At 43.2% G+C, this 25997-nt stretch overlaps 2 protein-coding genes across 2 annotated transcripts in view; one reads left to right on the top strand and one right to left on the bottom strand.

Moving 5' to 3' along the window:
• LOC143018557 (uncharacterized) overlaps positions 1 to 4266 on the bottom strand; it is a 42565-nt gene extending 38299 nt beyond the window's left edge. The window contains exon 1 of the mRNA XM_076174022.1: positions 4140 to 4266. The gene's annotated coding sequence lies outside the window, so the exon portion shown is untranslated. The remainder of the gene's footprint in view (positions 1 to 4139) is intronic.
• LOC143018556 (uncharacterized) overlaps positions 1 to 25997 on the top strand; it is a 52231-nt gene that overhangs the window by 10373 nt on the left and 15861 nt on the right. The window contains exons 2-9 of the mRNA XM_076174016.1: positions 3647 to 3829; positions 4822 to 4973; positions 6154 to 6860; positions 15052 to 15559; positions 16853 to 17164; positions 21945 to 22947; positions 23168 to 23258; positions 23576 to 23694. Of these exons, the coding sequence (XP_076030131.1) occupies positions 3653 to 3829; positions 4822 to 4973; positions 6154 to 6860; positions 15052 to 15559; positions 16853 to 17164; positions 21945 to 22947; positions 23168 to 23258; positions 23576 to 23694 (3069 nt within the window). The 5' untranslated portion in view covers positions 3647 to 3652. The remainder of the gene's footprint in view (positions 1 to 3646; positions 3830 to 4821; positions 4974 to 6153; positions 6861 to 15051; positions 15560 to 16852; positions 17165 to 21944; positions 22948 to 23167; positions 23259 to 23575; positions 23695 to 25997) is intronic.

Raw genomic sequence — 25997 nt, forward strand, 5'->3', positions numbered from 1 at the left:
CTCTCCCTTCCCCTCTCTCTCCTCTCTCCCTCCCCCCTCTCCTCTCTCCCTCCCCCCTCTCCTCTCTCCCTCCCCCCTCTCCTCTCTCTCTCCCTCTCTCCCTCTCTCCCTCTCTCCCACTCTCCTCCTCTCCTCTCTCCCACTCTCCTCCTCTCCTCTCTCCCACTCTCCTCCTCTCCTCTCTCCCACTCTCCTCCTCCTCCTCTCCTCTCTCCTCTCTCCCACTCTCCTCTCCTCTCTCCCACTCTCCTCTATCTCCCATCTCCTCTTTTTCTCCCCCCTCTTCTCTCATTCTCCCCCTCTCCTCATTCTCCCCCTCTCCTCTCTCTCCCCCACTCCTTTCTCTCCCCCACTCCTTTCTCTCCCCCACTCCTTTCTCTCTCCCCCACTCCTTTCTCTCTTCCCCTCTCCTCTCTCTCTCTTCCCCTCCCCTCTCCTCTCTCTCTCTTCCCCTCCTCTCTCTCTCTTCCCCTCCTCTCTCTCTCTCTCTCTCCCTCTTCCCCTCTCCTCTCTCCCTCTTCCCCTCTCCTCTTTCCATTTTCCCCTCTCCTCTCTCCCTCTTCCCCTCTCCTCTCTCATTCCCCTCTCCTCTCTCTTTCCCCTTTCCTCTCTCTTTCCCCTCTCCTCTCTCTCTCCCCCTCTCCTCTCTCTCTCCCCCTCTCCTCTCTTCCCCCCTCTCCTCTCTTCCCCCCTCTCCTCACTCTCTTTTCCCCTCCTCTCCCTCTCTCTTTCTCTCTCTCTCTTTCTCTCAATCCCTCTACCTCCCCCCTCTATCTGTACTATAGAGTATATATTAATTCACTAGAATTAATATATACAAAAAGACAAAAAGAAGCCAAATAACTATAGGCCTATAAGTTTGACTTCAATCGTAGGAAAAATAATGGAAACTATCATCAGAGATGCTATCGAACATCATTTAGAAAGTAATCGTTTGATAAATGATAGCCAGCATGGTTTCAGACGAAAACGTTCTTGCGTGACTAACTTACTCGAATTCTACAACAGTTATCTCGAATTATGACAAAAGAAACAATATAGATTTAATATATCTAGACTTTGCAAAAGCTTTTGATACCGTCCCACACGAAAGACTACTTACTAAACTAGCTTTGCATGGAATAAGTGGTAGCCTATTAGGTTGGACTAGTAATTGGTTGAATGGTCGAAAACAGAGAGTTGTTTTAAATGGAAAAACTTCTGGATGGAAAAGTGTTGCAAGTGGAGTTCCTCAGGGTTCCGTTCTTGGGCCACTTCTATTCATAGTATATATAAATGATATAGACCATGGACTAAAATCTACTGTTTCCAAATTTGCTGATGATACAAAACTGTGCGGAGTGGCAAATGATCACTCAAACCAATTAGATATTCAAGAAGATTTAGATAAATTACAGCAATGGTCTGAAAAGTGGCTAATGAAATATAACACGAGTAAATGCAAGGTAATGCACATAGGTAAAAATAACAGTGAGTACGATTACAAGTTATTTGGAGGTTCGTTAACAAAAGTGGATAGTGAAAAAGATCTCGGCGTAATTATCAGTAACGACCTCAAATCATCCAAGCAATGTATTTCAGCCTCTGAGAAAGCAAATAAGATTCTGGGACTCATTGCGCGATCTTTTGATTTCAAAAGTCCATCACTCATTAACAAGCTATATAAATCGTTAGTTCGTCCACATTTGGAATATGATGTTTCCGTATGGTCACCGAATCTCATTAAAGACATTGACAGACTGGAAAAAGTACAACGGCGAGCCACAAAACTGATTCCAAATATCAAAAATAAATCGTACGAAAATCGACTAAAGCACATGAATCTGTTTTCCCTAAAAAAGCGTAGACTCAGAGGTGACTTGATACAGGTCTTTAAGATTTTAAAGGGAATTGACAACATCAAAAGTGACCAAATTTTCACATTGAATGAGAATCAGACAAGAAACAATGGTCTCAAACTGTCCGGAAATAGATTCAATTTGGAAGTAGGTAGAAACAACTTTGCCAACCGTGTAGTTAATGAATGGAATAAACTTCCTGCACAGGTAGTACAATGTAGTTCAGTTCAAAGCTTTAAGAATCATTTAGATAAATACTTAAGTAAGATGCTATAATGATTATAATTTATCTTATATTATTTGTTTTTGTTTTATCATTCGTCTGTCTGATTTTGATTTATTATTAGTTATATGTTTATATTTTAATTTATTATTTACTATTTACCTGTTTGTTTATCATTCTAACTATACCTATACATTTATTTATGTATTTTATTTGTTATTTACATTATTATAGTTTTTATTTATTATTTTATTACTAATATGATTTTTTTTTTCTTTTCTTTTTTTTTTTTCTTTTTTTTTTTGGCATCCGACCTAGATATGGATCAAAAGGTCTCCTGTCGGCATGCTCCGCCTTTGAAATCCTTTGTAATCAGTACAGAGGAGAATGACCAAAAATTATACAAGGTATTAGAAATTCATCATGCTGGCTTAGGCACCTTAACTTACACTCTCAGGAAAGATAAAGAGTGATGGGTGATCTTGTAGAAGTATTCAAATGGGTCAAGGGCAATAACAAGTGTGATACAGATAAGGTCATCATATTAAAACGTCAGAGGAGGACTCGTAGTAATGGATTTAGATTGGACAAATTTAGATTTCAGAAGGAAATAGGCATGAACTGGATTACCAAGAGCAGTTAATGAATGGGGTAATCTTAGTAACCATGTAGTGAGTGCTGAAACAATTGGTTGTTTTAAGAGAAGATTGTATGACTATGGATAGGGATGACAGATGGTATGGGACATGGAACTGCCAAGTGTAGACCTTATGGTGTCTTGCAGTCTCCTCATTTCTTATGTTCTCTCTCTTTCTCTCTCTCTCTCCCTCTCCCTCTCTCTTTCTCTCTCCCTCTCCCTCTTTCTCTCTCACCTCTTCCTCTCTCCCTTTCCCTCTCTCTCTCTCCCTTTCCCTCTCTCTCTCTCTCCCTTTCCCTCTCTCTCTCTCTCTCCCTTTCCCTCTCTCTCTCTCTTCCTCTCTCTCTCTCTTCCTCTCTCTCTCTCTTCCTCTCTCTCTCACTCACTCACTCACTCATGCATGCACACAAAATTGTCTGTATGTACCTTATATTCACAATTTTCAAATGATTAATGTAAGGCTTAAAGGAGTATTGTTGAGCACAGAAACTGACATACCCATTTTGGATTTACTGAAAAGATGTCCTCCCTTTTTTTTTTTGGCTACAGAGTCATATAAAGAAGGTGTTTGAATGTTGCCTCTGTGTTTAATAGTAAGCATTCCTGATGCCGTTTGGTATGTAATCTCAGACTGCTGACAGAGATAGTGACCACTCACAACATCAGTGGGAACCATTATTTTTACATTGAGAGTGGGGCTTATGAACCAGAAGTTCATCGTGCTAACTGTTGCACCAGTGTGCTTAACCTTTTTCTTGCACAAGGGAATCTCCATGGCAATTAGAATTGTCTAATGTCTCTAAAAGCCAAAAACATTTTGTAGAAAAAAGTTTTTGTATATGCATAAAAGTTTCCCCCCAGTTTTCACATCATTGATGTAAGACTAAAAAAAATTTAACGTTTTCCATTTTACAAGTGCTCATGCCTTCATTTTGGCTTCCATTGCAGGTAAATATGCGTAACAAGGTTCATGGCTCAGACAAATACTGGAGAAACAGGCGGAGTTACAAATCTACTGGTAACTACAATGTAGGCCCAAATTATGTCTGCCGGAATGATGGACGGTGTTATTATGAAAAATGCATATTTCAGCACTTCAAGCAGGATGCTCCATTTGCCAGAACCAACTGGGTTAGTAAACATTCATGACTATTTAATTGTGTACATGTCTCACCCACCTCATTACATCACTTTAACACCAACTGAACATAAAAACAAACTAGTAGCCTGATGCCAAATTGTTTCGTTCACCTTTTGAAATTTCCCTACTTAAATGGGTTGAAGAGTATTTTTAATGCCAGATTGCCTCTTGTTGGTTTTGTTCTGCCCATTAGCAAACCATTTTTCAGTTTTAGGGAGACTCCTTGTCCTCTTATTCTCAGTGAGTTATCTACAGGATAAAATCAGAGTAAAGCAATGTGTATCTTGTGAGTTGGCCTACCTTCTTGATCAGTTGCTGGCTCTAGCAGTTGTGGTTGATTTTGGTTATATTATTTAGTGTCCACTGAAAGAATGCTGAATAATTGCCAATTAGAATGAGGTGTTGCAGGGATTGAATTGATAATTCATTTTGATAATGTCAAGTTTCAAGTGGCAATGTACTAAAAGGACCCATTAGTGACAATATAAGCCACAGATTCAAATACATGTTTATCAGTACCTAGATTAGGTTAGGAAGATACGAATTCTTTTTCCTGATAAGGAATTTCATCATATTGATGGTGTCCCACCTTCGCATGTCAAGCTACATTTGCATTGGCAGACCTCAGGTTGCTAAAAATTGTGTTATGTTTATACAGCTGTAGAGTATTGTTATTTCTCTTGGCGAGTTTGTCAGCTCTCTAAAATGAGTGGATGATGGGGATGGTCATAGTATAATGCAGTGGTGTTGGACCTTATGTATAGATAAATGCATTTTGTGTGTGTTTGTATTTGTCTTTTCATGATGCGAATGTGGTTAGACTAGGCCACCCTCCTTATAGAGGGGGAAAGGGCCTTGTGTTTGTTTATTGATATGTTAATAGATTAAGCATCGGAGTGGATTTGTTTATGGTGTAAGGTACAAGTACACATCTCTTGTATTTTATTACAGTTGTATTAGACGTTTATTTTGTAATGTACAGGATAACAATGGTAGGCGCAACAACCGATCAGAAGGAGGACACGGGGCCAGGAGAAAGTGGAGTCGAAGCAGAAGTCGCAGTTTGAGCTATGAGCATGGCAGGAGCAGAAGTAGGGAGAGGAATTACTGGAGTTTCAGCCGGAGCAAAAGCAGGTATGGATAAGCATGTGTTAGGGAAAAAAAAAAAAAATCATGAATCTAAATTTGGTCATCGTGAAAAGCATTGTAGAAGATTTTCTCTCTCTCTCTCTCTCTCTCTCTCTCTCTCTCTCTCTCTCTCTCTCTCTCTCTCTCTCTCTCTCTCTCTCTCTCTCCTCTTTCTTACTTTCCTCTTTCTTTTACTCTCTCCCCTTCACACTCTTTTCTCTCTCTTCCCACCTCTCTCTCCCCACTCTCCTCTTTCTTGCTCTCTCTCCCCCCTCTCATCTCTCTCCCTCTCTCACCTCCCCCACTCACACTCTCTCTCTCTCTCCTTCTCCCTCTCTCTCCCCCTACTCTCCTTCTCCCTCTCTCTCCCCCTACTCTCCTTTCCCCTCTCCCTCCCTTGATCCCCCTCTCCCCCTCTTTCTCCCTCTCAGTCCTCTCTGTCCCCTCTTGCTCTCTCCCCCTCCCTCCTTTCTCTCTTTTTCCCTCCCTCCTCCCCCTCTCCCCCTCCCTCCCCCCTCCCTCCCCCTCCCTCCCCTCTCTCCCCCCCTCCCTCCCCTCTCTCTATCCCCCTCCCCTCTCTCTCTCCCCCTCCCTCTCTCTCTCCCCCTCCCTCTCTCTCTCCCCCCCCCTCTCTCTCTCCCCCCCCCCTCTCTCTCTCTCCCCCCCTCTCTCTCTCTCACCCCCCCCCTCTCTCTCCCCCTCTCTCCCCCCCCCTCTCTCTCTCTCTCCCCCCTCTCTCTCTCTCTCTCTCCCCTTCCCTCCCTCCCCTCTCCCTCCCCTTCCCTCCCTCCCCTCTCCCTCCCCCCCTTCTCTCCCCCTCCCCCCTCTCTCTCTGTCTCACTGTCTACTGTCTCCTGTCTGTCCCCATCTCCTCTCTCTGTCTTCTGTTTCTTCTCTATCTCCTCTCTTGCTCTTTCTTTCCTCTCTATCTCCCTCCCTCCCCCTCCCCTCTAATCTCTCTTCTTTTCTCACCCATAAAACAAAAAGCTCATTACTTGAGGAGGTGGCTGAGTCAAAGCATACATCCATCCCATACCCACCCAAATCCCATTTGTTGCACCCCCCTATCTCTGTAAATGCTTGAGTATTGTGACAGGTGTAAATATAAGTTGTTAAAGTAATTATAATTTAAGATTTTTCTAAAAGTAAAATGCATTGAAATTAACAAGTGTTCTCTTGTCAACAGAAGCCCAAGGGGTGGTAGTAAAGAAGAGGATTATGACAGATATGAAACGCATCTTAGGAGTAAGAGTAGAGGCAGGAGCAGAAGTAGGGGCAGAATGAGTCGGAGTCGTAGTAGAGAAGGGCACGTGAGCTCGGATTGGGTAGACCCAAGTAGTAGGAGGGTGGAGAGTAAAAGTAGAAGTCGAAGGAGCTTGAGTATGGACAGGGTTAGTAGTCCATATCCAGGAAGAGAGGGAGAAGTGCATGCCAGGAACCTGAGCAGGGAGAGAAGCTGGAGTCATCGTAGGAGCAGGAGTAGGGGCAGGACAAGATATGCTAGGAGTAGAAGTGGTAGTAGCCGAAGAGGAGTGAGCAGGAGTGGAAGTAGAACAAGAGATGAACAAAGTAGGAGTAGGAGTAGGACGATAGATGAACAAAGTAGGAGTGGGAGTAGAGGGAGGATGGACAGGAGTAGAAGTGGAAGTAGGGGAAGGCAAGGGAAGAGTGATTATGGTGAAAGGCTAGCGTGGAGTAGGAGGGCCAATAATGATAGAGAAAAAACTGATAATAGAAATAGAATTGGATGGAGCAGAAGTGGAAGTAGGGAAAAAGTAGATGAACATAGTAGGAGCGGTAGCAAAGGCACAAGAACAGTCAGCAGGAGCAATAGCAGGGAAAGACATTGGAGTCGGAATAAAAGTGCTCGGTCAAGAAGCCCATCCTCTGGAGGTAAGTCTCGCACCATTCTACTGCTGTTGCTTTCTTCAGCCACAGAATTATTAATGTTTGTATTAATATTTATAGAAGAACAGTGACTGGCACCTGAATGTAGTATGTTCCTGTACCTCTGCAACATTCAAACTTTTCAACATTCTCACCTCCATCTGGAGATGCAGCCCTAAGGAGTTAACACTGTCTTTACAGGGATCCAAGATTTCTATAAACACTATCCTCTACTTTTTTCACTTAACCCCTTCCATACGGGGCCGCACACGTAGGCGTCATGGGGAGCGAGTGTATTCGCGAGGCTGCCATATCGGCGTCTTGATTATATTTATTGTAGTCGCCCCTCCATAATGACATTCTTTCTAATTCTTTTGTAATCGCATTTTCTATGGTTATCAAAATTCACGGGTGAAGAGAGAACGATCGATATAAGCGGTGACTATATTTTATGATGCGATTATTATTACGACACGTCGTACGGCTGGCATTGGCTGCTGCCACCGAGATCTAAGTCCATGACGCCTACGTGTGCGGCACCGTATGGAAGGGGTTAAAAAGAGCTGAGAACCATTGACTACTTCCCTTCTCCTGCTATAAGCCAGAGAGAAACTTTCTCCTGCTATAAGCCAGAGAGAAACTTTCCCACTGTTGCTTGCCACTGTATGACTGCAAGTTTCCAACAACTGAAATTGAGGGCAGCAGCTGTTATTACTGAAATAATACCTATATACCATGCGCTTCTTCCCCCTTTGAAAGGAGGTAACCGAGTCAAAAGTATACACCCACTCCCATTCCATTCCCATCCCTCTCATGTTAGCTCCTGGTGAATGAAGGGTCAGCCCAGTCTCCTGCCCACTGCCCAGGTCTGAAGCAATTCAGCAAGACACAACACATCCATAGCAAGGCCGCTTTATTTATCGGCAACACCCCCACCCCTTCTCTGTCCCCTCATGAAGAAAATAGAGAAGACTGGGAGAAATCTCTTTGGGCTGCATCAAAATATCATTCACACACAACCACACCCCACTTCCCCATGCTCTGTCCCCTCCCTTCCTTACTTGACAGACAAAGAAAACAGATGGAGAGAAAATCCCTTTGGACTACATCAAAGTATCATCCATATACAGCCATTCTCCATTCATCCCTATCCCTTGCCTTCTCCCCCTCCTTGCTCAACAGATATTCCTCTTGCTAAAAGCTCCTTTTACCTCATCCAACCATGTTATCCTTGGACATCCCCACAAGTTCACTCCATCCACCTCTGCCTTCCACAACTCTTGCTAATCATTCATTACTCATTCTTCCTATATGTCCAAACCATCCCAATACTCTTTTATCAGCCTTATCCACTAGTTCCTTTTCCACCTCTGCTCTCCTCTCCTCTCCTCATTTTTCACTCTATCTAATCTTGTAACCCCACCATACTTCAGGCATTTTATCTCAAACACATTTAACTTCTTTCTGCTTCCATCGAATTCCAAGTGTCTTTGTACAGTGTTGTTAGCACAATCACCCCTTCATGTAATCTTTCATTGCATCTATTCCCAGATGCCTATTTCTCATGATACTTTTCAATCCCTCAAGATGATTTAGGATGACTACTTTGCTTCTCTCAATCAACAATTTACCTACACTCCTCCATTTCCAAACTCATGCAACCCCAAATAATTAAAACTGCCCACTTCCTTCAGCCTCCTCGACTTAAATTCAACTCACTGCTATCCTCTTCCCTTGTACATCACTTCCTCTTACCTTTGTCCACATTTACCTTCAACTTTCTCCTATCTCATACCTTCCCAAACAGCATCACTAACTACCTTAATCCCTCCTTTGACCCTGCCACAAGTGCAGTGTCATCTGGAAACAACAGCTGGCTTGCCACCTCTCCATTAACTTTTACCATCTCCAATCCCCTGCCCATTACCTTTGCATTTACCTCCCGTGCCACTCCATCCACACACAAATTGAACAGTTGTGTTGACATGACACAGCCCTGATGCCCCATCTTTACCTCAAACCACTCCTCTCTATTTCCAATTCTAACACAAGCTTTACTACATACATATACCAATTTTTTTTTCCTCCTTATAAGGGAGGTAGCCAAAAAGCAAAGGCATAAAAACCACTCCCACCCATTCCATCTCTAACATAGTCCACTCCCCTCTACCCTCTTCCATCGCTCTTCTTTTGGCACATCCTCGATGACGGGTCATACCTGCATCTTGCCCACTGCCCTGGGTCAGAAGCAGTGTTGCAAGACACAGCACATCCATAGCAAGGCCGCTTCATTAAATCGGGGACCCCCCATCTCCGTCCCCTCGTGCAGAAAAGGAGAAGATGGGGAGAAATCCCTTCGGGCTGCATCAATTTATTTCTTACACATACTCCATCCCCCACCCACTCCACCACATGCATCACAGCATCATCCATGCACAACCATTCTCCATTCACCCCTATCCTCTGTCCTCTCCCGTCCTTCCTCAACAGACATTTCCCTCTTTCCCAGTGCCCCTTTCACCCCATCCATCCCTCTCCTCCTAGGTCGACTCCTCATGTTCACTCCTTCCATCTCTGCCTTCCACACCTCTTTTATTAGTGTTCACTCATTCTTTCCATGTGTCCCAACCATCCCAATACTCTTTCATCCACCCCATCTCCCAACTCAACTCCCTTTCCACCCCCATTCTCCTCACCTCCTCATTTCTCACTCTATCCAGCCTAGTAACCCCTATCATACTTCTCAGACACCTCAAATGCATTCAAACTCCTCTCTTCCTCTTATGTTCATATTTCTGCCCCCATACAGTGCTCTTGACACAATGACTCCATATACTCTCCTCTTAGCATCCATTCCCGATGTCTTTCTCATTGCACATTTTTATCCACCAAGGCATTTACTCGCTTCTCTCAATCTACATTCTACCTCCACCTCCACTCTTACCTTTCCCGCCACATTCGCACCCAAGTATCGAAAACTATCCACTTCCTTCAGTATCTCTCCCTTAATACTCACTTCCAGTCTGATGCCAATTTCTCACCTTGTACATCACATCACCTTTTACCCACATTTATCTTCAACTTCCTTTTTTTGCACACCTACCCGAACTTTGTCACTGACTTCCTCAATCCCTCCTCTGATCCTGCTACAAGCGCAGTGTCATCAGCAAACAACAACTGGCTTGTCTCCACTTTTCACTTTCTTTAACCATCTCCAATCCCTGACCCACCACCCTTGCATTTACCTCTTGCATGACCCCATCCATGTATAAATTGAACAGCCAGGGCAACATAACACATCCCTGATGAAGTTGCACCATTACCTCAAACCACTCTCTCCATTTCTAATTCCTAAAAACTCTTGTCTGCTCTTAACAGCTTTCCTCCTATCCCATATATCTGCAATACCTTCCTGTCTGCCCTGTCATAAGCCTTTTCCAAATCCATAAAAGCCCCCAAAAATCTTTACCTTTTCCAATAGCTTTCTCACATATCTGTCTTACCACAAAAATCTGAACTATGCAACCTCTACCTGTCTTAAACCCACACTGTTCCTCACCAATTACTCCCTCTGTTCCTCTGCTAATACTCTCAATCAAGACCCTCCCATAAGCCTTTCCAATTACACTTAACAAGCTGATCCCTTTGAAACGACTACACTCACACTTGTCCCCTTTTCCCTTGTAATGTGGAACTATATAGGCACTCCTCCAGTCCTCCGGCACTTTACTACATACATACATATACCAAAGGCTTTTTCCCCCTTACAAGGGAGGTAGCCAAAAAAACTAAGGCGTAAAAAACATTCCCACCTATTCCATCCCCAATACACTCCACTCCCCTCCACCCTCTACCCTCTACCCTCCCTCTTATCTAGGCACCTCCTGGATAACGGGTCATCCCTGTATCTTGTCCACTGCCCTGGGTTAGAAGCAGTGTCGCAAGACGCAGCACATCCACAGCATTAAATCATTAAATCTGCAACCCGTCCCCTCGTGCAGAGAAAGAGAAAACGGGCAGAAATCCCTTCAGGCTGCATCAAATTTTTCTCACACATACTACCTCGTCCCCCATTCCCCCATCCATTCCACCTCATGCATGACATCATCATCCATATACAACCATTTTCCATTCACCCGTCTCCTGTCCTCTCCCATCCTTCCTTAACAGACATTTCCCTCTTCCCCAAAGCCCCTTTCACCCCATCCATCCATCTCATCCTAGGTCGCCCCCTCTGAAACTACTACACTCATACTTGTCCCCTTTTCCCTTGTAAAGTGGAACTATACAGGCAGTCCTCCGGCACTCTACCCTCTTTCTAAGTGCATTTGTTACATTATTTGTATAAGAATTGTTCAAATGTCTGTCCAAATGAAGTCTGGTATAATTTTGTCCAATATGAGAGTAATCATAGTTCTGATGAAAAGTCTAGGTTAGGTAGTGATGGATAACAACTTTTTGCTTTTACATTCAAATTCTTCCCAGTGTTATCAGCATTCATCTAACATTAGTACCATATACAAGTCCTTAGTTGATCGTGGTCTTAATACTGACTTTTAAAGGATATTATTAATTTTCACAGTGCTTGGCCATGCTAACAATATACATATACCAAAGGATCTTCTCCCTTAAAAGACTTACAATTAATTACCATGTATTCTCAATGTATCATCCAACACTTGCTTTTATGCCAAATTCTTATTTTAGCCTAGATTGACTGCACATCACCTACTTTAATTCAGATACAACTCTCACTGTATTCTTCACAAGTAGAACATAGTTCTTCATACATGAATTCTTCAATTATTTCATATTTCATTATTTTGTTCTTTAAAGACTTAAGTCAGTAGGTATGGTAGACAAAACTAAAGTTGTGACTTATGAAGGTCACCATACTGAAGGGTGTCTTTTGTCATTAGCCTTGTAGGTCTTTGACGTGGTACTTCAGAAATAGCACCAGTTTGAAGGGATTATCTAGTATGTAGAGGATGTTACCTGTTGTCAAAATAATAATATCTAGGACTGACCTGGAAGTCTTTACAGTGGCCATGGGAACTTGCTCTTTTGCATTACTATTTTCATTTGTGCTAGGCTATATTATTTGACTTAGGGTCGGATATCTTTTCTGAAAAGATCAAGGCTGTTGATGTGAACAACATTTTCCATAATGACACCATTTTGTACTGGCCAACACCAGACAATTGTATTAAGTACAGGACAGGACGTTGTGCTTCATTGGTTTGTGAGAGTGCTGATTAAGTTAGTTTCAGTATGCAGTTTGGTATAACAAGGGTCAAGTTAACCTGCCATTAACCAGTAGTTGGTAAAGTGTACTTTAACATTAGAAGCTGTTGTATTTCATACAGAAGTATTCAAGCAGCATCCAGAAGTATATTTAGAAGATTAGGTTCATTAACCCCTTCCATAAGGTGACGCCTACATGGGCGTCATGAGGAGCAAGTGGGTACGCGAGGATGCCGACGTCGGCATCTTGATTATATTTATTGTAGTCGTACCTGCGTGACCCCCATACTCTGTAAACTGGCTTCATCGTATTTTCTGTGGTTATCAAAATTCACGGGTGAAAGAGAATGAGTGATAGAGCAGTGACTTTATTTTTTATAATGCGAGTATTATGATGCAACATCGCACGTCTGGCAGCTAATGCTGCCAGACGTGCGATGTGGCCCGTATTGAAGGGGTTAAGGTGAAGATGGGCAAATTATTTTAGGGAGCTATTAGATGCGGAGGAGGATAGGGAGGGATTGATGATAGCAGTGGGAGGTGTTAAGAAAGTGATGGTGATTGGGTAAAGAAAATGGAGGAGAAATAAGGAAAGATAAGTTAAGATAATGAGAGCAGGTAAAGCACATGGGTTAGATGGGTGTCATACAGAGTGCCTGAAGAAGGGAGGTACAGTATTTGTGGGCTGGATATTGAGGTTGTTTAACCTCTTCACTCTGGGCCAAAATCTCGCGGGCAGCATTATCTACCAGACATACGATGTGTCGTAATAATACTCGCATCATAAAATATAGTCAGTGCTTATATTGATCGTTCTCTCTTTCACCCATGAATTTTGATAACCATAGAAAATGTGATGAAAACAGTTTAGAGAGTATGTCATTACGCAGGGGCAACTACAATAAATATAATCAAGATGCCGATATGGCAGCCTTGCATATCCACTTGCTCCTCATTCCGCCTACGTATGCGGCACCATATGGAAGGGGTTAATGCGTGTCTAAGGGATGGTAGTGTGCTGGAGGAGTGCCTGTGTAGTTCCACTTTACAAGGTAAAAGGGGACTAATGTGAGTGTAGTAGTTTTAGAGGGATCAGTTTGTTGTGTGTAGTTGGGAAGGCTTCTGGGAGGGTTTTAATTGAGAGGAACAGTGTGGGTCTAGGAAAGACTGGTTGCATGGATCAGGTTTACGTAGTAAGATGGTTATGTGAGAAAGCTTTAGGAAAAGGTAAGAATGTTTTTTGGGCCTTTATAGGTTTAGAAAGGGCTTATGACAGGGTGGACAGGAAGGCACTGGGATATATGGGATTGGGGGAAAGCTCTTTAGGGCAGTCAAGAGTTTTTACAAGAGTAGTAGAGCCTGTGCAAGAATTAGAAATGGAGAGAACAAGGGTAATGCGCAAGGGATTGGAAATAGTTAAAGAAAATGGAGAAAAGTGGGAGGTGAGCCAGTTGTTTGCTGATGACATTGTGCTTGTAGCATGGCCAGAGGAAGAATTGACCCCTAGAATATGATGATGCCTATGTAGGTGTCTAAAGACATGAGTGAGTATATGAAGATGCCAGTGTTGGTGTTCTGATTATATTTATTTTGTAGTAGTAGCTAAGTGACCCCCATATTCTGTGAACAGGCTTGATTGTATTTTCTGTGGGTATAAACATCCTGGGGGAAAGAGGACAAGTATAACAGCTGTAACTTTATATTTTATAATGTGCATATTGTGATGCATCATCACACATGAGGCAGCTGATGTGCACAGGAATATTTGACTCATTGAAAAGGTTAAGGGAGTTAGTGACAGTGTGATAAAGTATGTTATTGGAGAAAGTTGAAGGTAAATAAGGGTAAAAGTAAGGTGAGGAGATGTACAAGGGTAGAGGATGGTAGCAAGTTGGAAGAAAATCTGAAAGGAGAGAGCCTGGAGGAAGCAGATAGCTTTAAGTATTTGGGGTCATGTGGCTGGAAAGAGGAGTGGAGGTAAATTGTAGATTGAAAGAAGCAAGTAAATGCCTTGGGGATTAAAAAGTAATGAGAAATGGGCATTTGGGAATGGATGCATAGAGGAGATTATATGAAAGGATGATTGTACTGACAACACTGTGGGGCAGAGACTTAGAATTTAAGAGAGGAAGAATTTGGATGTGTTTGAAATGAAATTGCTGAAAATTGTGGTAGGGGTTACAAGGTTGGATAGAGTGAGAAATGAGTAGGTGAGGAGAGTTGGGGTGGAAAGGGAAATGGCAGATAAGGTTGATGAAAGATAATTGGGATGGTTTGGACACAAAGAATGAGTGAAGAAAGATTTGTAAAAGTGGTGTTGAAGGCAGAGATGGATGGAGTGAACTTCAGGGGATGACTGAGGATGAGATGGATGGATGGGGTGAAAGGGGTGTTGTGCAAGAGGGGAATGTCTGTAGAGCAAGGAAGAGAGAAGACAGGAGATTGGGGTGAGTGGAGAGTGGCTATGTATAGATGATAATGTGCAAGGAAGTGAAGGGTTAGGGGATGGTTAAGGAATGGTTATTTGTGAATGATATTTTGATGCAGCTCAAAGGGATTTCTCCCATCTTTATGAAAAGACAGAGGGGTGGGGGTCACCAATTAAGTGAAGTGGCCTTGCTCTGGATGGGCTGTGTCTTGCTGCAGTGCTTCTGACCCAGGGCAGTGTGTAGGCTACAGGGATGACCCATCATACATGAGGAACTAAGATGAGTGGGAGGAAAGGGTGGTGGATGGGAGTGAATTGGGTGGGAGTGGGTATATGCCTTTTGATTTGGCTATCTCCCTGGTAAGGGGGAAGAAGCACTTGGCAAAAAAAAAAATCATTACTTGTATATTGTGTTCATAATACCCTAAGGAATATATTGTTTTGATTGATACAACTATTAAATGTCAAAGTTAGCAACATTCTTCTTGAATATGAAGAAAATAAAGTGCTTCTAATTTTTCACAGGCAGGCAAAAAGGAGACAGGTACTTATCAAATAGCCCTGATGCCCGAAGAATCTCTACTGACGTTGCAGGAAGTGTGCCAGCAGTGGCGGTAGGAGGGTCCAATTATGCAACGTTTCCCACATACCTCTCTTCCTCCATTTATGCCTCTAACCCTGCTGCCTATTCATCTACCTCTTACACAGATCCTACTACTTTCCCATCCTTAGGATATCCTGGGGAGCACCTGTATCCTCCAGTAACTTACTCTGCTTCATATCCTTCAACCTCGACTTCATATGCCACCAGTGCATATGGAAGTGGTCACCAAAATGGACCATATCACCCGGAATATAATCAGACATATAGCACACATCCAGTAAACCAGGCACCCAGCTCGCCCAGGCATTCAAGTGTTTGCAGCTCACAAGATCCTGATAATCAGGAGAGGAAAAGAGAAAACACAGATGATCGTAACAAGGAGGAGGTTGAGGAGGAAATGAATGACACATATGGAAAATGTATCATGAGGTTTGTGATTTTTTTTTTTTTTTAAGGGGGGGGGATTAGGCATATTATTTTATTGTAGCCAAAATACCAATTGGAGTAGTGATAAATAGCAATACATGGATAAGGAAGTTGATTATGAAAATTAAATTTGTGCCAATAATACAAACATGCCTGTTGGTCTTTGGCTTCAGCTCTCTCATTGCAGCCCTAAGGTATGTGATCTTGACTGGGGTAGCCTATAGGTCACTTGGGAAAAAAAAATCTTCTTGTCAGTATTGTTTGAATGTTGAGCAGTGTAATATGGCATGTTCAGTATGATGACTCTATCTGGGCCAGGGGCTACCATGTACAAGTTGCAAAAATTCAAGGCAGCAGTTATTATATTTGTACCTAGAGAGAGATCTTCACCCAACACAAAAACGGTACATATATACAGATACAAAAAAGCCCTTTCTGTGGCCCAGCCAAAGTATGCACCCAAACTTTACCCATCCCACATCCGTTTCTTGTCCCGTTTATCTAGGCTTCTTGTGGATGAAAGGTCATCCCTGTTCCCGGCTCACGAAAATTATACCAGGGCATGACTGGACTGGTATCAAGCACCATGTGCCTGATACCAGTGCTTGAATCATTATACAGAAAATATAGGCTGCCTTACTATTGCTCGTGACAACTTTACAGAATCTCTTCCCTAAGTGACCTATGACTGTGGCTGGATTCTTTGGAGACACAGGTCTCTTACAAGAGAGCTGCAGTATCAAAGAATGAATATTAGTTACCAATATAATATATATATATATATATATATATATATATATATATAATATATAGTGTGTGTGTGGAAAGCAGAGGTGGATGAAATGAACTGGAGGGGATGACTAAGAATAGGATGGATGGATGGATGGGGTGAAAGGGGTTTTGAGCAAGAGGGGAATGTCTGTTGAGCAAAGAAGGGAGAAGGCAGGGGATGGGGATAAGTGGAGGATGGATGATATCTTGTTGCAGCCCAATGGGATTTCTCCCTGTTTTCACCATTTTCTGCATGAGGAGGCAGGAAGGTGGGAGTTGCCATGTAAGTAAAGTGCCCCTGCTTTGGTTGTACTGTGTCTAGTTGCATTGCTCCTGACCCAGGCAGTAAGCAGGAGACAGGGATGATCCTTCATCCATGAGGAGCTAAGATAAGGGAACCAAGGATGGTGGGTGGGAGTGGGTGTATGCCTTTGACTTGGTTACCTACCATATAAGGGGGAAAAAGCCCTTGGTATATAGATAGAATATAATAAGATCATTGTTTTTATACTCCTTCACAATCAGGTCTGTGGAAGCATCCATTAATGATGCTCTCATGCAAGGGATTCAGCGAGGGAAACGACTAAGGGAAGTGCAGAAGGAACTATCTTCATCAAAGACACTGACTGACTGGGAGCTGAAGTGTATGAAAGAGAACTCAAGCAGGACACAGGATACCATGCATCCCCCGGGAGTTCAGCAGACCTCTCTTCACTCAGGAGACTTGTCCAGGAGGAATGAAATGTGGACTCCAGCACATGAGCGAAGATCATTCGCAGAAATTAAGCAGAAACTTAAGCCTGGTGACTGGGAGATTGAAACCCCATACATATCAAGGTAAGACAAATCATAAAGTTGCAGTTATGGTCATAACTCTAAGGTCAATTTTTTTCTAGCTGTCTACATGTGAACTTTATGCCTTAAGGTAATTGTAGTGGATGTAACGTTTACCTGTTGGAAGAATTGGAGTTGTTTAGTGCTTAAGAAGATAACTGTATGTTGTAATATGTATTCAATTGACTTCATACTAATCTATTCATCTTTTCACTTCAATGATGCAAACTGATCATAGTAATTTATACATTCTTCTCCATTTATAAGTACTGGAGTGACCATATCCTAGGGAGCTGTGGGCAGCTTGTATCCTTGGGGCATAAATTAATGATGTGAAAAAGAGATTTGTGACTTGGTAAACGTGTGTATGGATGGGGTGGTACATGCATACATACATATACCAAGGCTTTTTTCCCCTTACAAGGGGGGTAGCCAAAAAGGAAAAGGCATAAAATCATTCCCAACCATTCCATCCCTGAATACACTCCACACCCCTCCACCCTCCCTCTTATCTTAGCACCTCCTGAATGATGGGTCATCCCTGCACCTTGTCCACTGCCCTGGGTCAGAAGCAGTGTCGCAAGACACAGCACATCCACAGCAAGGCCGCTTCATTAAATTGGCGACCCCCCCACTCTGTCCACCCATTGCATAAAATGAGAGGACGGGGAGAAATCCCTTCGGGCTGCGTCAAATTTTGCTCACACATGCTACCTCACCCCCCATCCACCCGCCCATTCCACCTCATGCAATCACAACATCATCCATATACAACCATTCTCCATTCACCCCTGTCTTCTGTCCTCTCCCGTCCTTCCTCAACAGACATTCCCCTCTTCCCCAAAGCCCCCTTCACCCCATCCATCCACCTCATCCTAGGACGTCCCCTCATGTTCACTCCCTCCACATCCGCCTTCCACACCTCTTTTACTAGTCTTTCTTCACTCATTCTTTCCATGTGTCCAAACCATCCTAATATTCTTTCATCAACCCTATCTCCCAGCTCCTTTTCCACCCCCGTTCTCCTCCTCACCCCCTCACTTCTCACCCTATCCAGCCTAGTAACCCCCATCATACTTCTCAGACACCTCATCTCAAACACATTCAAACTCCTCTCTTCTTCTCTTATGGGGTGGTAAGGGAAATAAATGTGAGTTTGATATAGTCTATGTACTCCAAGGAGAGTTCAGGGTGTGGCAGAAGCCATGATTTACCATGAGTCATTCTGTCAAATCAACCTTAGTACATGCCCCCTCCCCCTGTCTCTATCTTTTCTCTCTCATTTCCCATCTATGTGATGTGAGACAGGTGGGATGGGGTGGGTAATAGTTATTATAATCCTAAAAAGTTGTGCTTGTACTAAGGAGCTTCCTATACTATGTGTGTGTGTGTGTGTGTAGAAAAAAAATGATGAAATAAGTAAAAATAAAGTCAAATAGCACATAGATGGGAAATAAGAGAGGTATGCACCAAGGTTGATTTGGCAGAATGGTTAGTAGTAAATAACGACATATGCCACACCCTGAATGTACTCCTTGGATTACAATAACTACTGTAAAGGCAGGGGTTTGAAGTTGGTAGTGAAAGAGGAGGGAAGTGAGGGTGAACCATTTGTTTGTAGCCGAGTTAAAGGATAGACTGAAGCATTTTGGTTGCAGGCAGAGTTTTAAAGGGTGTGTGATAGGCAAAAATTGAGAGTAAATGTGGGCTGTATTGTGACAAGATATACAAGGAGTAAGGTTGGCATACATACATACATACATATACCAAGGCTTTTTCCCCCTTCCAAGGGAGGTAGCCAAAAAGGGAAAGGCATAAAAACACTCCCACCCATTTCATCTCTAAATACACTCCACACCCCTCCCACCCTTCCTCTCATCTGAGCACCTCCTGGATGACGGGTCATCCCTGCACCCTGCCCACCGCCCTGGGTCAGAAAGCAGTGTCGCAAGACACAGTACATCCACAGCGAGGCCGCTTCATTTAATCGGCGACCCCCCCTCTCCGTCCCCCTTTGCATATAAGGTGAGGACGGGGAGAAATCCCTTCGGGCTGCGTCAAAATTTACTCACACATACTACCCCACCCCCCACTTCCCCGCCCATTCCTCCTCATGCAGTCACAACATCATCCATATACAACCATTCTCCACTCACCTCTGTCTTCCGTCCTCTCCCTTCCTTCCTCAACAGACATTCCCCTCTTCCCCAAAGCCCCCTTCACCCCATCCATCCACCTCATCCTAGGACGTCCCCTCATGTTCACTCCCTCCACATCTGCCTTCCATACCTCTTTTACTAGTCTTTCTTCACTCATTCTTTCCATGTGTCCAAACCATCCTAATATTCTTTCATCAACCCTATCTCCCAAATCCTTTTTCACCCCTGTTCTCCTCCTCACCTCCTCATTTCTCACCCTATCTAGCCTAGTAACCCCCACCATACTTCTCAGACACCTCATCTCAAACACATTCAAACTCCTTCTCTCTTCTTCTCTTATGTTCCACGTTTCTGCCCCATACAGTGCTGTTGGCACAATCATTCCTTCATACAGTCTCCTCTTCGCATCCATTCCCAAATGTCTATTTCTCATTACACTCTTTAAACCACCAAGGCATTTACTCGCTTCTCTCAATCTACATTCTACCTCCACCTTCACTCCACCTTTTCCTGCTACACTTGCACCCAAGTATCTAAAACTATCCACTTTAAAACAAAGGTTGGCATAGAGTTGAATATAAATGTTGAGGGTGAGAGGCTGGAGGAAGTGAAGTTTTAATACTTGAGGTTTAAGAACTGAATGGGGAGTGGAAGTAGAGGTGCATTATAGAGTAAAGGAGGCAATTGAATGGTGAGAATGAATGTGGGAATTTAGGTGTTCTGGATGAAAAGAAAGAAAAGGTTGTATGGGGGATGATTGTGCCCTTGACACTATGGAGTAGACACTTAGAATTTGAGGGAAATGAAGCCTAAACATGTTTGAGATAAAGTGTGAAGTATGATAGATGTTATGAGGATGGATAGAGTAAGAGATATAGCAATCCAAAGATTAGGGGTGGAAAGAGCTTTCAGGTACGATAGCTCATAGTGCTGACATGGTAGAGGGACATGGGGAAAAAGTAAGTGAAGAAAGCCTAGCAGAAAAAGTGTATAAAGCAGAATTTAGTGGGGTGGTCTTAGGAATACCAAGAATAAGGTGGATGATTGTGGTAAAGGTTGTAGTGGATGCAAGAGGAATGTCTGTTGAGCAAGGGAGAGAGAGTGTAAAAGATATGAGGGAATGGAGTGTGTTTGTAAATTGAAGAAATGATGGAGCCCAATGGGATGTTCTTTTCTGATCCATAAGTTTTGTTGAATGGATGAGGAGGAAGGGTCATCATAAAATGAAATGTGGAGTGAACCAGCTTAGGCTCTTCGACTATGTGTATATCAGTGGTTCTCAACCTTTTTTTTGGCCATTATGCCACACCTAATCACCTTTAAAATCCTGATGTCCCCCCTGTGGTGGTGATATACAATTCTTATCATTTGAAAAATAAACTCCCCTTCAGCTGAAAAAGCATAAAACCTTGGTTTAAAAGCACTTCAAAAGAACAAAACATCAATGGAAAAAAAAAAAATAAATAAATAAAGATAAAAAAAATTGACCCAGACTTCCCCAGTTGCTCCACTTAAAAATCATATTGCCCACCTGGAAAAAATTAATTGCCCACCTGTGGGCATATGCCCCACATTGAGAAGAACTGCTGTGGAGGCATTATGTTTTGCAGCATTGCCTTTGACCTGAGCAGTGGTAAGGTAAAATGATGACCTTTTGTTTATGAGGTGCCAAGACAGGTGAAGAATGGGTTTTCAATAGACATAGAATGGGTGTGTTTTGACTTGGCCACCCTCTTTACAATGGGGGGAAATGCCCTATGATATGTATATATAACTCAGAAATAGTTGCAGATAGACATTACTGTTATCAAGACTAATACTAGGTCAGATGGATGGATGGGGTGAAGAAAGCCTAGAGTATAAGGGGAGTGTCATTCAAGCAAAGATGGAAGCAGGCAAAAGATAAATGTGAGTGGGGAGTAGTTGTAAATGGATGAGAATTTGATGCAGCCACAAGTGGTATCTTCTTGTCTGGGAGAGATGCCATATAATGAAGTGGTGAGGGTAAACTGGCTTTGGCTGTTGGGCCATGCTGTGAAGGTGCTATCATTGTATTGCCTCTGACCAAGCAGCGGGCTGGGGAGAAGGATGACCATTCATCCACAAGGAGCTAAGCTAGAAGGGGTAACAAATGGGTGAAGTGTGGGGGTATGCCTTGACTAGGCCATCCCCATATAAGGGGAAAGGGACTATTGGTATATGTATGTCACATAGAAAGTAGTATATGGCACTGTATGACCTTCACCCTGTAGCTGCACTAAAGTAACTGATGCTCGTTGAGGTTTGTTGTTCCTAATACTACATGTAACCTACTTTCTTCTCTTTTTCTCTTGTGTTTCATTGGTTCTGGCAGTGAAGGCTTTCATGGTGCAGTTCTTATTCCAGGCACATTAATGAAGGAATATGTTTACAATTGTATGAAATATACTTTTGATTTCCTCCACAGTAGTCCCCTGCCAGCACTTTGGAATACGCATTTTTCTCTAATGTTTGATGTGGAATTTGTTGGAGTTAATGGTATGAATTCTCATGCTCTGTTACTTTACATGTATTTTCATATTTACTATACTACAGTTTGTAAAGGTTTATGGTTACTTTTATATGTTTTTTTCTCTAATTTTCAGAAGTTCAAAGGCTTCGTCAATTGCACAGTCGGTTGCCAGTGATTTGCCCAAGATGATTGACACAATTGCCGGCATGAAGACTGATTTGAAGTTTTCCTCGCAGCCAAAGACCACCAAGGCACTTTTCCCTTCAGCTGCACATGCAGCAAATACACAGCCATATGTTACAAAGTCCTACATCAATGCTGAGGCAGATGGTAGCAAGAGGATGCCTCCGTCAAAAGACTTCATTGCACCAGATTTGTCCTCTATCTTAAGTGGATATAAGAAATCTGAAGGAAGTGAGTCAACTAAGGAAGAAAAGAAGTCACACAGTAAGCATGATGAAGAGGTATCATCATCATCATCTAGGAAATCCAAGGACAAAAAAGAAAAGAAAAAGAAGAAGAAGAAAAAGAAAAGGGCATCATCTTCAGAATCTGAGCATGCCACGGATACAGAAGACAGTGACACGGATAAGAAGGAAGCACCAGAAAGATCAAAGTGGGATTCCAAGGAACAGGGTAAACTGCTGGACAAGAAGAATGAGCTGCTCAACAGAGTGCATCAGCTGGTGGTAGAGAGGGAGAAGCTAGAGCAACAAAGGGAGGATATTATCCAGAACCACAAAGGAGATGGTAAAAGTCTCCGTAGTATCCTGGAGGACAACTCTCATTTGATAATGGAAATCCATAGACAGATTCTCAACATGGATGAAATGATCCGAAAGGTAAATGATGCTCTAGGTGCTGTTGGCCTCAGCAAGGAGAGACATGGGGACCAATTACTGAAGAGGAAGTCCCCTTCACTACCTCCTCCACTATCTTCCATTCACCAAATTAACATATCCACACTGCCAAATGTTTCCAAGGTTGAAAATATAAAGATACCACCACCGTTGATGGTCCAAGTGAAGTATGTAGACCAGGGAATGCACTGGTGCAAGTTGTGTGGCATCTTCTGCAACACCATCACAGGTTTCATTGAACATTTAGAATGCCCTACCCATATGGAAAATGTCAAGGTAACAGCATAAACGGTTTTCTTTTGACATTTCTCCTGCAGTATGTAGAAGGTTTGAAATCTTAGTATAAGTAAGTAGATTATAATTTGCACTGTAGTGTTTTCTATTTCATGCAGGCACTTGTAAGTTATTTTCCTGTTTATTTTTCAAAGTAACATATTTTCATTAATTCAGTTTTAGTTTGGTTTAAATGTTTGACACATTGGTGTTTTTCCTTTAGGTGGAGAAGAAGACTTGGTTGGCAAAAGCAGCAAGGCCAGAGAAGGAGCGGATTGCACCCAACGCACAAACCATTACTGAACCCCTGCAAGGTTGGACAGCTCTTTACATTAAGGAACCAAAGACTTGTTTGTTTCAAGCATTCAAGTACTGCCTGGTGTTTATACAGTTTGTGGAATGTTTGAAATGAGAGAAGAAGTAAATGTTTGAAGAACATAAATAATGTTGTAGAGAAAGGTGTGGCCACCTAGAGAGGGAGTTTACTTAGGCTGTTGCCCACTTCCCATCTCTTCATAGGTAAAGAACACTAGTTTCACTCATCATAGCTTGGACACCTGTTCTTTACACGTGTTGTAGACATGCTTGTCACACTTACAGAGGGCATGTTTTTTGTTCTTTGTTTTCATAGGCACCGAGTTCCTCCACTCCCTTCAAGTGTTCTACTGCTCCCTCTGCGACTTGTTCCTAAGGAATAAGAAGGATGCCATTCTTCATCCCGAGACCAAGCAGCATGTTTCCACATACAAGGTAAATGTTTGTGTCATCTTATTTTGACAATAGCATGGTTCATTTGTCTTTACTCTTCAGGTGGCACAGTGGAAAAGAAGTCCTCTTTTCTCTGTTGGTTGCCCATTTGGCTTCGTGTAGCACTTGGGATGGCAGATCACCTTACTGGGATCTTCCATTGACTTCTCAAGGTAAACTATGCTTGAAAGCAGTGCACGGTCAAGAAGGGAAGTTGCAGGCAGCATTTCAGGTAAACCATCAGTAAGAAATGGGTTTGAAGAATATGAGCATGAAATAGTATTCTGGACTGAACACCATACATACATACATATACCGAGGCTTTTTCCCCCTTACAAGGGAGGTAGCCAAAAAGGAAAAGACATAAAATCATTCCCACCCATTCCATCCCTGAATACACTCCACACCCCTCCACCCTCCCTCTCATCTTAGCACCTCCTGAATGACGGGTCATCCCTGCACCTTGTCCACTGCCCTGGGTCAGAAGCAGTGTCGCAAGACATAGCACATCCACAGCAAGGCCGCTTCATTAAATCGGCGACCCCCCCTCTCCGTCCCCCCATGCATAAAGGAGAAGACGGGGAGAAATCCCTTCGGGCTGCATCAAAATTTGCTCACACATACTACCTCACCCCCATCCCCCCGCCCATTCCACCTCATGCATCACATCATCATCCATATACAACCATTCTCCATTCACCCCTGTCTTCTGTCCTCTCCCATCCTTCCTCAACAGACATTCCCCTCTTCCCCAAAGCCTCCTTCATCCCATCCATCCACCTCATCCTAGGACGTCCCCTCATGTTCACTCCCTCCACATCTGCCTTCCATACCTCTTTTACTAGTCTTTCTTCACTCATTCTTTCCATGTGTCCAAACCATCCTAATACTCTTTCATCAACCCTATCTCCCAACCCCCTTTCCACCCCTGTTCTCCTCCTCACCTCCTCATTTCTCACTCTATCCAGCCTAGTAATCCCCATCATACTTCTCAGACACCTCATCTCAAACACATTCAAACTCCTCTCTTCCTCTCTTATGTTCCATGTTTCTTCCCCATACAGTGCTGTTGGCACAATCACTACTTCATACAGTCTCCTCTTAGCATCCATTCCCAAATATCTATTCCTCATTACACTTTTTAATCCACCAAGGCATTTACTCGCTTCTCTCAATCTACATTCTACCTCCACCTTCACTCCACCTTTTCCTGCCACATTTCCACCCAAGTATCTAAAACTATCCACTTTCTCCAGTCACTCTCCCTTAACCACTTCACTACGGGACTTAAATCTGCCGATATGGCAGCGTCACGAATCCACTTGCTCCTCATGACGCCTACGTGTGCGGCACCGTATGGAAGGGGTTAATGGTCACTTCCAGACTACTGCCACTTTCACCCCTTGTACATCTCATCACCTTACGTTTATCCACATTTATCTTCAGCTTTCTTCTATCACACACTCTCCCAAACTCTGTCACCAGCTTACTCAATCCCTCCTCCAATCCTGCCACAAGCGCAGTGTCGTCCACAAACAACAGCTGGCTCACCTCCCACTTTTCTCCATTTTCTTTAACTATCTCCAATCCCTGACCCACTACCCTTGTAACCTCTCACACTACCCCATCCATGTATAAGTTGAACAGCCAGGCGACATAACGCATCCTTGATGAAGTCCCACCTTTACCTCGAACCACTCACTCACTCCATTTCCAATCCTGACACAAGCTCTACTACTCTCATAAAAACTCTTGACAGCCCCTAGAAGCTTTCCTCCTATCCCGTATATCCGCAAAACCTCCCACAGTGCCTTTCTGTCTACCCTGTCGTAAGCCTTTTCCAGGTCATAAAGGCCCAAAAAACATCCTTCCTCTTTCCTATAGCTTTCTCACATATCTTACCACAAAAATCTGGTCTACACAACCTCTACCCGATCTAAATCCACACTGTTCCTCACCAATTACTCCCTCTGTTCCTCTCCTAATCCTCTCAATCAAGATCCTCCCATAAGTCTTCCCAACTACACTTAACAAGCTAATCCCTCTGAAACTACTACATTCACATATGTCCCCTTTTCCCTTGTAAAGTGGAACTATACAGGCACTCCTCCAGTCCTCCGGTACTCTACCCTCTCTCCAGCAAACATTAAATAACCTCACCAACCAGTCCACCATCACTGTACCTCCTTTTTTTGGACACACTGCATGGCATCCATCCAGACCAGGTGCCTTACCTGCTTTCATCATCTTAATTGCTGCCTTCACTTCATATCTTCCTTATTTCTCCTCCATTTTCCTCACTCATC

This window comes from Oratosquilla oratoria, chromosome 35 (assembly GCF_046742065.1).
Source record: "Oratosquilla oratoria isolate Oo_2021 chromosome 35, ASM4674206v1, whole genome shotgun sequence".
Taxonomy (NCBI): domain Eukaryota; kingdom Metazoa; phylum Arthropoda; class Malacostraca; order Stomatopoda; family Squillidae; genus Oratosquilla; species Oratosquilla oratoria.